This window comes from Eretmochelys imbricata, chromosome 11, assembly GCF_965152235.1.
Source record: "Eretmochelys imbricata isolate rEreImb1 chromosome 11, rEreImb1.hap1, whole genome shotgun sequence".
NCBI lineage: Eukaryota > Metazoa > Chordata > Testudines > Cheloniidae > Eretmochelys > Eretmochelys imbricata.
In genome coordinates, this window is record NC_135582.1 from 18,609,394 (window position 1) to 18,621,565 (window position 12,172).

General features: G+C 38.8%; 1 protein-coding gene and 1 long non-coding RNA gene across 6 annotated transcripts in view; one reads left to right on the top strand and one right to left on the bottom strand.

The window, feature by feature from the left end:
• LOC144272488 (uncharacterized) overlaps positions 1-2,293 on the bottom strand; it is a 36,024-nt gene extending 33,731 nt beyond the window's left edge. Inside the window, exon 1 of the long non-coding RNA XR_013347570.1 lies at positions 2,238-2,293. This is a non-coding gene — a long non-coding RNA (uncharacterized LOC144272488). The remainder of the gene's footprint in view (positions 1-2,237) is intronic.
• RAB3GAP1 (RAB3 GTPase activating protein catalytic subunit 1) overlaps positions 1-11,281 on the top strand; it is a 49,451-nt gene extending 38,170 nt beyond the window's left edge. The window contains exons 18-25 of one of the 5 annotated variants that reach the window (XM_077830573.1): positions 156-293; positions 1,418-1,645; positions 2,243-2,339; positions 2,419-2,522; positions 2,652-2,767; positions 5,782-5,884; positions 8,590-8,610; positions 9,680-11,281. In XM_077830573.1, the coding sequence (XP_077686699.1) occupies positions 156-293; positions 1,418-1,645; positions 2,243-2,339; positions 2,419-2,522; positions 2,652-2,767; positions 5,782-5,884; positions 8,590-8,610; positions 9,680-9,922 (1,050 nt within the window). In that variant the 3' untranslated portion in view covers positions 9,923-11,281. Of the gene's footprint in view, positions 1-155; positions 294-1,417; positions 1,646-2,242; positions 2,340-2,418; positions 2,768-5,781; positions 5,891-8,589; positions 8,611-9,679 lie in introns of those variants that run through there. The other 4 variants (XM_077830574.1, XR_013347569.1, XR_013347568.1 and 1 more) reach the window with 4 other exon arrangements.
• Positions 11,282-12,172: the final 891 nt, after the last annotated feature.

The following is a 12,172-nucleotide window of genomic DNA, read 5'->3' on the forward strand; positions in this document are numbered from 1 at the left end:
GGTGAATTACCTCAGTTACAGGAGAACCTCTCCCGTCACTGTAATAAGGGTCTGCACTGAAGCACTCCAGTTGTACAGCTGCAACAGCATTGCAATTGTAGACACAGCCTAAGTCCTTTTGTGAATCTAGCCCTTTGTCTTTTTCAACATTACAGGAACCAGCACCCATGACGGAAGATCTGCTGGAAGAACAGTCTGAAGTATTGGCTAAACTGGGAACATCAGCAGAAGGAGCTCACCTTCGGGCACGCATGCAGAGTGCTTGCTTACTCTCAGATATGGAGTCTTTTAAGGTATATGCTGCTTGCAGAGTTCTCTGGGGCTATTTTGACATGAGCAAGCTGGGATAATTGGTCAAGATGACTAATTTTGAAGGATCTCCTGACAGCTGTTTTCTTCCCTTGCTATCTGTTTTAAACCTTGCTATTTTCCTAAATGAAAATTTCAGGGTACATTTAAAAATTCTCTGTTTATAATTCTTCTAAAGCTTAAATTTAAAATCTGTTTAAAAAAACAAAAACCCTCATAGTAGGTATGTGTACCACACTACTTAGAGATGCAACACTGCATAGTAACTTTTCTAGCACAAGCTGTTTTGAAAACCTAAAGTAGCAATGTAAAATATGACTTAAAGGAAGGTGGGGAACATTCAGTTTGGCAAATTTTTACTGTGTGGACAACCATGCCTTCTTCAGTTTCAGCCTTCTGGTGACAATATAGGAGCAGAAACCAATTGTGCCATTGTTAAATGAGGCTTTTTAACTTACTGGGAGCGTTTGATTTGTAACATAAAAGTTAATAGGCTACTCCCATTTAATGATTTGGTACAAAAAATGAAGTTGGTTGGCAAGCAGGCATCAGCACTTTTATTGGCATTAAAACAAGTGTTTGCCACCTGCTTCAGTAACCAGTATAAAGCTTAGTTTAGAAAGTATTTTAGTGCAGCCTATGACTTTTTCAGGCACTGAGTGATGACAGCGTGATTTTTATTTTCCATCTCCAGTTTTCTTACAGTCACAACAATTAGTTATAAATCTCCTTTTCTCATGCTAATTGGAATCGCATGTGTTAAACCTCTTTTGCATCATTGACAAGGCAAACGCCTAATTTTGAGCTTGCTTGAAATAACTGGTAAACCTGTACTGATTTGTATAAGAGGATGCATTTTTTTATTGCGTTATCTTTCCATTGCTGTATACCATTTAATAATGTGAATGTTCGGTGCTTTTCTAGTGCCCCTTTTCTAGTGCTGACACAGTGAGTTGGTGGTTTGTGATTAGAACTCAGGAATTCCTGGCTCCTAGCCCTTAGCTCAGTCCATGAAACCACATTTCCCTGTTAACCAGATGGTATATAGAGAAACTCTATTAAAAATTTAATAAATATATTTTATCTTATTTTTTTTCTTCCATTCTAGGCAGCTAACCCTGGCTGTTGCCTGGAAGATTTTGTGAGGTGGTACTCACCTCGAGATTACATTGAAGAGGAAGTGGTTGATGAAGAGGGGAATAGAGTACTTAAGGGTGAACTGAGTGCCCGAATGAAGATTCCCAGCAACATGTGGGTAGAGGCGTGGGAAACAGCAAAGCCAGTTCCAGCCCGGAGGCAGAGGCGACTGTTTGATGACACTAGAGAGGCCGAGAAGGTAAAAAGCTCTGTGTTGTGGTAGTCTGTTCTGTGATTCCTAGTAAACATGTAATGGTCTATTATGAAAGATTTAACGTAACTTGTAATTGGACTGCTTTTTTGCCAGTATAACTGTTCTTAGAACAACTTTCTGAAATTTGAATAAATAATGCAGTTGCCTTTTGAAAACCTGTCCAACTGTAACTTGGTAAGTTGTGTTACTTAGGGACTTATTTGCATTTCTAATAAATGAAATGAAGATTTTGATTACATTCAGTGTTCTAATTTCTTGAAACTTTCATTATTTGCAGTTTCTTTACTTACTGTTGTAGTGGAATTAGAATCACAAATTACAGATGAGAAAGACTTAAGTCCCATCTCCCTGCAGAATATTTTCTGGAGCTTTGTTATAGAGCTTTCATCATGAGGACTAACATCACAGCATACTTTTGAGGCTAATGATTCTTGTATCTATCTCATTAATGTTGTAGTGGGTGAAGTGCAGCTTAATGTTCCATTTTTGCAATTTAAGGATTGGTGCTCATCAGTCATAGTTAATCTTATTTTTGTTAAATGAATTTTGTCATTAATGTATTAATTTTGTGACATACCATAGGTGCTTCACTATCTTGCAGTTCAGAAACCAGCTGACCTTGCAAGGCATCTTTTGCCTTGTGTCATCCATGCAGCTGTACTAAAGGTAAAGGAAGAAGGTAAATAACATATAATAAGTAATTAAAATGTTTTTAAGAGCAGTGATGATACTATGACTAAAGTTGCGTTGTCTTTTAGAAACGCTGGAAGATATCGCTTCAGTTAAGAAGATTATTAAGCAGATAGTATCTCATTCCAGTAAAGTTCTAAGATTTCCAAACCCAGAGGACAAAAAATTGGAAGTAAGCCTGTCATGTTAGCCAGGGATAAAAACTTTGCAGATCTCAGTACTGTCTATAGTTTGTGTTTAAAGTGCTGATTTTTTTTTCTTCTCCTTCCCCTGTTCAAAAAAAAAAATCACCCTTATACAGGAAATAATTGCTCAAATTATGAGTGCAGAAGCTATCATTGCCAGGGCAAGGTCACTGAAAGCAAAATTTGGGATAGAGAAATGTGACCAGGAGGAGGAAAAAGAAGATCTGGAAAGGTGACTGATACTTTATTAGTTTACTCTCTTTGGTGCTTCTCCCCATATTTTTCTAGGTTCCACAGCTTCATAGATTCATCGATACTTAGGTCAGAAGGGACCATTATGATCATCTAGTCTGACCTCCTGCACAACGCAGGCCACAGAATTTCACCCACCACTCCTGCAAAAAACCTCTCACCTATGTCTGTGTTATTGAAGTCCTCAAATCGTGGTTTAAAGACTTCAAGGAGCAGAGAATCCTCCAGCAAGTGACCCGTGCTCCATGCTACAGAGGAAGGCGAAAAACCTCCAGGGCCTCTTCCAATCTTCCCTGCAGGAAAATTCCTTCCCGACCCCAAATATGGCGATCAGCTAAACCCTGAGCATATGGGCAAGATTCATCAGCCAGATACTACAGAAAATTCTTTTCTGGGTAACTCAGATCCCACCCCATCTAATATCCCATCACAGGCGATTGGGCCTATTTACCATGAATATTTAATTACCAAAACCATGTTATCCCATCATCCCATCTCCTCCATAAACTTATCGAGTTTAATCTTAAAGCCAGATAGATCTTTTGCTCCCACTGCTTCCCTTGGAAGGCTGTTCCAAAACTTCACTCCTCTGATGGTTAGAAACCTTTGTCTAATTTCTAGTCTAAATTTCCTTGTCGGCAGTTATATCCATTTGTTCTTGTGTCCACATTGGTACTGAGCTTAAATAATTCCTCTCCCTCTCCGGTATTTATCCCTCTGATATATTTATAGAGAGCAATCATATCTCCCCTCAACCTTCTTTTAGTTAGGCTAAACAAGCCAAGCTCCTTGAGTCTCCTTTCATAAGACAAGTTTTCCATTCCTCGGATCATCCTAGTAGCCCTTCTCTGTACCTGTTCCAGTTTGAATTCATCCTTGTTAAACAGGGGAGACGAGAACTGCACATAGTATTCTAGGTGAGGTCTCACTAGTGCCTTGTATAACGGTACTAAAGCCTTCTTATCCCTACTGGAAATACCTCTCCTGATGCATCCCAAGACCGCATTAGCTTTTTTCATGGCCATATCACGTTGGCGGCTCCCAGTCATCCTATGATCAACCAATACTCCAAAGTCTTTCTCCTCCTCTGTTACTTCTAATTGATGCAGCCCCAGCTTATAACTAAAATTCTTGTTATTAATCCCTAAATGCATGACCTTACACTTCTCACTATTAAATTTCATCCTAGTACTATTACTCCAGTTTACAAGGTCATCCAGATCCTCCTGTAGGATATCCCTGTCCTTCTCTAAATTGGCAATACCTCCCAGCTTTGTATCATCCGCAGACTTTATTAGCACACTCCCACTTTTTGTGTCGAGGTCAGTAATAAAAAGATTGGTCCCAAAACCGATCCTTGAGGAACTCCACTGGTAACCTCCCTCCAGCCTGACAGTTCACCTTTCAGTAGGACCCCTTGTAGTCTCCCCTTTAACCAGTTCCTTATCCACCTTTCAGTTTTCCTATTGATCCCCATCTTACCCAATTTAACTAATAAATCCCCATGTGGCATGGTATCAAACACCTTACTGAAATCTAGGTAAATTAGATCCACTGCGTTTCCTTTGTCTAAAAAAATCTGTTACTTTCTCAAAGAAGGAGATCAGGTTGGTTTGGCACGATCTACCTTTTGTAAAACCATGTTGTATTTTGTCCCATTTACTGTTGACTTGGGACAGCTTAGACAATTGCTGATGGGGAGTAGTAATGATAATGCAGATTGCCAAGAAGCCACAACACACGAGACAGACACTTCAAAGAATGACGTTTATAACTCTTCATAGTTGGAAACATTTCTAGAGGGTTCCTGTCCTACGTATTGGGGATGCCTAATGTAATGTAATGTAATCTATCCATCTCTTCGAAAACATTGTGCTATGTGGCCTTAATTTAATGCAGTTGACCTTTTATGTAAATGTGATAAGAGTATCTAGTGTGTCTGTTGCCTGTTCTGTGCGTGTGAAAGTGCACAAGTTGAACTCCCTATGTTGTTTGGGACCTACGGATGAGAAATGTTATATAAGAACCATGTATTTTATTTTATTTTATTTATTACTGTCCTGTGCATGATGTAGAATGAAATATCCAAAAGAACCATTTTTCCCATTATTCTCCTTAGTAACATAAAGTGCTGTATTGGGGCACTTCAAGAAAACTAGTGAATAGGAGCCAGTTAGCCAAAGATTTTTTTTCTGTTCACCACCACAGTGTGACTGACTATTCCTTAGTCTGGCTAAACATGTGAATGTTAAAAAGTTGAATATTGGAATAGGCTAAATTCTTAGGGCTAAGGTGGTTGGTGTGCTAGGATGAGAGCGGTTCCTTCACTCTTGGTGCTGGGACTCTTTGGAGGAGCCATTCCTGACTAGGATCACCACTCCCTGCTAGAAATTCTCCTAATTTCCGTCCTGTGTTCTTAATGGGCTCACTTCCCCCAACTGCAGATTCTTGATTCCTCCCTGAAATTGGGAGCCATCAGGGGGAAGATTGGACACATTGGTCAGGGGGTGGTTAAGAGCCAATAAACTGTTCTAATATGAGGCAGCTAGAAGCTGAGTCAGCAGCACAGGAGGTGAGTAAACATAGGCTGGGTTGCCTTTTCCAGCCCTGGGGGAGGGATTAGGAGTGGAGATAAGAGTTGCAGTCCCTGTTGGGATGGAGTGAAAGAAGTAGAGGGACAGATGTGTATACCACAGATGAGGGATCCAAGAGTTAAGACTTCGAAAAAATCCTGGTAATGTAATGTAACGTCATGTGTAATAGTGGAAAAATAGTAAGTTTCTAAACTGGGCGTTCAGATTTAATTTTGAACGTACGTCTTCCTAGTAGTGCTCTTAGTGCTGGAACTGTTTTTACACTCAAGCTAGATGGGGAGTTTTTGTAGTTCTTACAGGAAAGAGTTTTGAAGATGTCATGTGAAAATAATTAAGAACTGATACAGTTAAGAACTTGGATGCTCACCTTTTCCTTCCTTTCATTATTTTGTGCTTCCAGGTTTGTAAATTGTCTTCTGGAGCAGCCAGAAGTATCAGTCATTGGTGCAGGAAGAGGACCTGCTGGTAGTATCATCCACAAGTTATTTGTGAATGCGCAGAGGGTAAGATAGAATTTTCAATTGATTCGCTGATACCTTTCAGTTAGACAGTATGAGGCAACAACTTTCCATGTGATGCTGATTTCTTCTATCTATAAATAGGCATGCATTTTTTTTATAAATAGGCATGAGGTTTTTTTTTTTTTTGTTTTCCTTCTTCCAATGAAAACAATTTTGGCAATAGTAGAACTTTAACTACATGAAGAAAGGAGAACAAAAGCCATGGGATATTATAAGACTGTGAATGCGGCTAGGTAGACAGCCATCTAAGTGATCTTAAAGTGAAGATCACTTTTAAATATGACTAACAATGCCATTGTGTGATTCTGCATTTGTATCTAGCTTTCCTGATCAAATGTGCTCAGTTTATAAATAAAGATTTTTTACTTCCAGCCCTGCAAACTCTTCTGGGTTCTGAGTTAAAATGTTTTTTTACTTTATCACTGGTAATAACGGTTTTGCAGGCCAAAATCTGCTCTTTGTGACTTTTCTGCAGTTCTGTTGCCTCAGTGGATTGGCACAAGTATTTCTGATTGAGACTTTGCTTAGTAAACAGTTATGTTGATGATGCAAAAGAATGAAGAGCCCCACTCTCTCTTCCGTAGCTGTGTTGGCTTTGCAGAGCTTAACACAAAAAAAGCGGTACAAATGTATTTTTGTCAATAAAAGAAGTGGATATGACTCAGTATATACAGGGAGCAGATCTGATAGGTACACTGCTACTATTTTTAAGTAGTAACTTTCAGAGTAGACTTGCACTTTGAGCCTGCAATAATATGCTCTGCAATATGTGGGCCCAAAAAACAAAAGTTCAAAAAATCTAGCCTGGTATCTTTGACTATTTGATCTTGCCCTTGTGATTTACAAGAAGAGAGAATACTCAGTAGTTTAGCCCATTCCTTTTTCCACCTCCTCAGTCTCTCTCTCTCGTCCCCCCCCCCGGGGTGGGGGTGGGGAGGAACCATTCAGTTCTAATTAATTCCAGTTGCTCCCCTTCTTTTGCTAACATGGTAATGGTTTTTAAAATATGATGAGCGAAACTTGATCTTATTCAGTATTCTGAGGACAGTTGTGGCTGTTGCATTGTTACAACTGTGCCCTAGCGATAGTGAGTTCTTTTGGCAGAACACTTTCACAAAATTCAAGAGCATATAGAATTTTGCTATTTCATTAATGTTGAAATTGTGCATCGTTGCAATCAAGGGTGTCACTTCTTTTTAAACTATAAAAGGACATTGAATATTTGTATTGAGACTAGTAAACTTGCTTCTGACTCTTGACCAATTATATTTGAAGTGTGCTGAAAGGTGCAATTGCACGTTGATATCCATAGCCTTGTTCCTACTTTATATTTTTTTCATTTTCAGGATTTTTACTGACTGCAGTGTTTACCACCTGGATAGCCCTACTGGCCTCTTTGTATCAAACCTTTTCCAGTTTGCCAGTTGTTTCCTTGTTGGGCATAAACTAATTTAATGTCAAACAGATACTAAACTTCCTACTAATCTTCTCACACTAAAGTTCCTTCTAAACTTCTCCCAATTTTTTAAAATGCAGTGGTACATATTGGACAATAGTATTCGTATTCAGTAGGAGTAACTCTAGTTAGAAGCAGGTTGTATTCACAGGTGCAATCCTGGAATTCTCAAAGGTAAAGCTGTCTCTTCCTGTTGTTCAGTGTTCTTAAGAATAAAGGTTTGTTTTGATTCTTCTTTAGCAATACTACCAAGCATTCAGCAACTCTTATGTTGCCAGCCACATACTGATCTTGTCAGCTGTGGCAATTTTAACTTTTTTCCCCCAAGTCAGAGTGGTGTAACAGATGTTCTGTTCTTGTTCTCAAATATGTTATTGAAAGATTTCTTATCCAGTGAACTGGGATTATAGAAATGGGCTTTTACTAATTTAACTGATGAAAATAAATCTCTACTTTAACAGGCTGAGATTTGCTAAAAGGATTTTAACTTCCTTGTATCTAATTTTCCCTATGCAGCTGAATTCTGCTGCAGATACAACAAATGTAACACTACCCCATCCTGTGGTCCCCGTCCCCCCCCAACTTTTAATCAAAGGCTTCTTTGTTCTATTTACAGTTTTTTTCTTTGAGAAAGGCCCACCTATATATAATGTTGCAAAATGCAATATGGCTACAAAGCATACATATATCCTGTAATATTCAGCTCTGCCCCTTGCTGATAGACTTCTGATTAAGTGCAGCATTCAGTAGTTCCAAAACTTCAGCAGAAGTTTCTAATGTTTGTAGAAGTTTAATGCTGAAGATATACATAAATTTCAGGCTTTGACTTCTTTCAGGCAGAAATAATCAAGCTATCTTCCAGCTCTATCTCCCTATGGGGGCATTACTAGTTGAAAAGTTCTTATTGATGGGACAAAAATGTAGCTTGCTATTAAATAGCAAGTTTCATTTCCAAAAATTATTTCAGCAGCGACTTGTTGGGTAAATAGAACCTGATTGACAGACTTATTATTTACTAAGTTCTGACCCTGGACTCCTGTGCATAAATTGTGTAACAATGTGTATTATATCTGCTGTGTTCTCAAAATACATGTTTGTCACAACAGCTCTCCTGACTTCAGTGTATGCTGTCTTTAAAACAATCTTAAAATCTCTGTCTAACCTTTATAAGTTATCTGACTTGCGTTTGTTTCTATCTTTCATCACTGGTTCTCTTCTCATCCCTCTCAAGATGACTGAATCTTCTGATGAGGTAACTAGCTTTTGTCCCTTGTTTTCTGCTCATCTTCCTAGCTTCATGTAAGGGAATAGAGAATAGCTTTTGAGTAGATATAGTACAACAGTTTCATAGGATTTGTACATATCACATATCTTAAGCATAAAAATTATTCTCTCTCCACTTTCAAACTGGCTTCTGCTCATCCACGTATTTTTGAAATGTAACAAGATGTGAAAAAACAGAGTTTGTAAAAACACTAAACATCTCATGTAATGAAGTTTAAATATGAGAAGTTAATTCTTTATGAAGCAGAGGCTTTTCACAGTGCATCCTGTTTTCATCTGTTAGAAATATCGTGGATATTGCCATCGTACTGCACATAAACATTATGTTGTTCACTGGTTGGGATCAGCAACATAAAAGTGCTAGCTGTACTGTCTCATTTGCTCTGCCATGGTAGATCACAGTTACCCCTCTTCTTAGCCAGTAAAAATCTGATATATTGCAGAGAGTTCTCATTGGGTATGTCTACACAGTAAAGAGCCCTGCCCCCACCTGTAGGGTCCCGGAGCTTGGGGTCCAGTCTGAGCCCAGCAGTCTAGATAGCAATGAAACAGTCCGAGCCCAAGACGGCTGGCATGGCCAGCCGCAGATTTTTGTTGTTGCTGTGCAGACATGCCTGAGTCTGGAAATGAAGGACAGGGCAATGATTTGAGTGCACTGTAGGACTTGACCTGTGTAATGGCCCTAATACTTCAAGGGGATACTGTCTTTAGACTTTTGTAGCCCCTCTCAGACATGCCTGGATAATAAGGGAAGTATTGTGAGCCCTAACTGAAGAATTAAGCATTTTTCCTATTCATCTCTTGTCTCCCATGGTGTCAAAAGTTAAAGTGAAAGATGGACTAGCTTTACCAGCTGCATGTATAAGGTTCTTACATCTGAGTGTGTGCAATGCTATTCCTTGGTGTCTTACTATGTGCCTACATGTAGCCTTTTGGTGTGTAAATTACCACATTTTGTTTTTTCTCTTTCAAAATAATTTCTGATATTGGTGTTAAGAATAACCTGCCCTTAAGTGACGCTTCTGGTTCTGTTTAAGGTTGCCACAATGACTTCACTTGATGATGAACTGAAGAGGTCAGGCTCATCAGATGAACGGAGACTGAATTTAGGAGCAGTTGCAGATTTCCCACCGCCTGCAGGCCGGGAGCTCATTTTACGCATAACTGTACCTCGACCTGCACCTTACTCTAAACCACTGCCTCAGCGTATGTACAGTGTAATCACAAAAGAGGATTTTCGACTTGCTGGTGCCTTTTCAGCTGATACAACATTCTTCTGATGTCACTAGCTTTTAGTTACCTTGTATGTCTTCACAAGTGGAACACTATTTCTCTCTCTCTCTCCACGGAAATAAACACTATGGACCATGCCAATCTGTGGACAAGGAGAGGGAGGGGTAATTAGTGATCAAGAATAACTTTTCCTTAAGGAGTCGAATCAGCATCTCCAAGCGATGCCTGCATCAACCCTTATTTCTGATATTTGGGACAGCTCTACAAGTTACTAGACACTTCAACTGTCTAAAAATCTCCCCTCTGTCCAAAGAGTTGTACATTTTTGCATTAGCTAGTTTAACAATGGATACTTCACTGGGCTTCGTACAAATACTTCATGTTGAAATTACAGTGCAGTACATGCTGCTTTTCAGTTTCTAATCTAGTCCTACTAAAGTTGTGTTAGGCAGTCTATTTGAAGTGTAAACCTTAAATAGTTGTATTTATTATCATATATAAAAAATATAATCTTAAATTTTTCACTGAATTCCAATGGCTGATTTTAAAATGCTATTAGTTTGAGCAAAATGTATCTAGAGAAAATTCAATCTTGTGCTAAACTCTTAACATGAAGTATTTGCCTAAAAAAGCCCTGGATTACATGAATTGGGTATCTTTTTTTCTCTGAACTGCTGAAATGGATATTTTTGGCTATAACCGGGTATTAAGCCTAAAAATCAACCAGCCTTTAAATTGATCATTTACAAGCTTTTATGTTCTCCTTTCTTGGAAGGAAGCATGTTTCCAACTGCAGTATAGACAGACACTCATTAGCTCTCCTTCAGCTAGTGTGCTAAAAATAGCAGTGGGGCCATGGTGCCTCAGGCTAGCTGCCAGAATACAATCAGTCCTGACTCCCTGGGCACCTATTTGGGCGGCTAATCTGAGGCATTGTGGCCACACTGCTTTTTTAAGTGCACTAGGTCAAACAGAGCCAATGTGTCTGTCTACTCACGCTAGGGAGCATACTCACAGCTACAGTAAAGAAATACCTTAAATGTGAGACAGCTGGGCCAAAACTATATGTAAATCATGATTACTTAAGCAACTTATTGATGCTTATAGGTAGCCTACAGCATGCATCTGTGTTCCTGTTGATCTGGTAATAAAAATATTATGAAAGAAATATGAATCACATGCTGTAAACTGCTTGTCAAATACCATACAAACAGTATGATTTTAATGTGTGTGTTGATGATTTAAAATAATCCTTATTACAACAACTTGTGTTGGTCTGAATCAGCAAAGGATCATAGCTGCATTGTAAATACATGTCAAAATGGCTGTGAAACACAGTTTTGTTGCTTGCACTTATTTGTCTTTGGACACAATACAATAAATCTTAATGTAATTGGCTATTGAAATTGTTCACTTTACTTGTTCAGTTAAAGTGGTAGTACCTCAGGCAATACATGTGGTAGGTATTAATGTACAAGTTGATTCTGGAACACGATCACTTGCAGTAACAGCTTAAAATTTTGACAAATAGGGAAGATGCCCATCTTTTCTCTTCATGACAATGTGTGAACATCCAGAGGTTTGGGATCTTGACTACTTTTGAAAATTGCACCTCAAGTAGCAAAAGTGCCTAAGGCCCAGATCCTCAAAGGTATTTAGGTGCCTAACTCCCATTCATTTTGTTGTACATAAATACTGTTTGAGCATCTGTACCTAAGCACACTTTAACCTTTTACTCTGTACCTATTAGAACATTTTATGGCATGGAAAATTAGATCATGACATTCCTTTTTTGTGAGTATTATTGTAAAACTTAGTTTGTTGTATTAGGAACAGGTGTCCCACTGTGCTTAGATCTTATCACAGTAGAAGTGGGATCTAATAGAACCATACGTGAGTAGACCAAATAAGCAACCACATTCCAAGGAATGATGGACAGAAACCCTTACGAATTATTCCAGAGCTGGCACTGGACCAGGTTCGTATTTGAGAGGGTAACTAGCCAAACTCCATATTTAGAGGCGAGGAAAGTCTTTCACAGGCCAGTTTTGTGATATAACTTTAACTGATTTTCCATTCCTCTCCCATTTTCCAGGTGCAAGGACCTACTGAGTTAAGAAATCTTGGTGTGAACTTTTGTACTATACCTTTCCCATATTTTTAAACCAATTCACATTGCCATGGTACCTGCAAAGTATAGCTAACTTCCTTTTAGGGGGAAAAAAAAGGCAAAACCCCTCCATTTGTGTTTGTATAGTAGTCTCTGGTATCATGTCCTTTTTAAATTTTATTCCTAG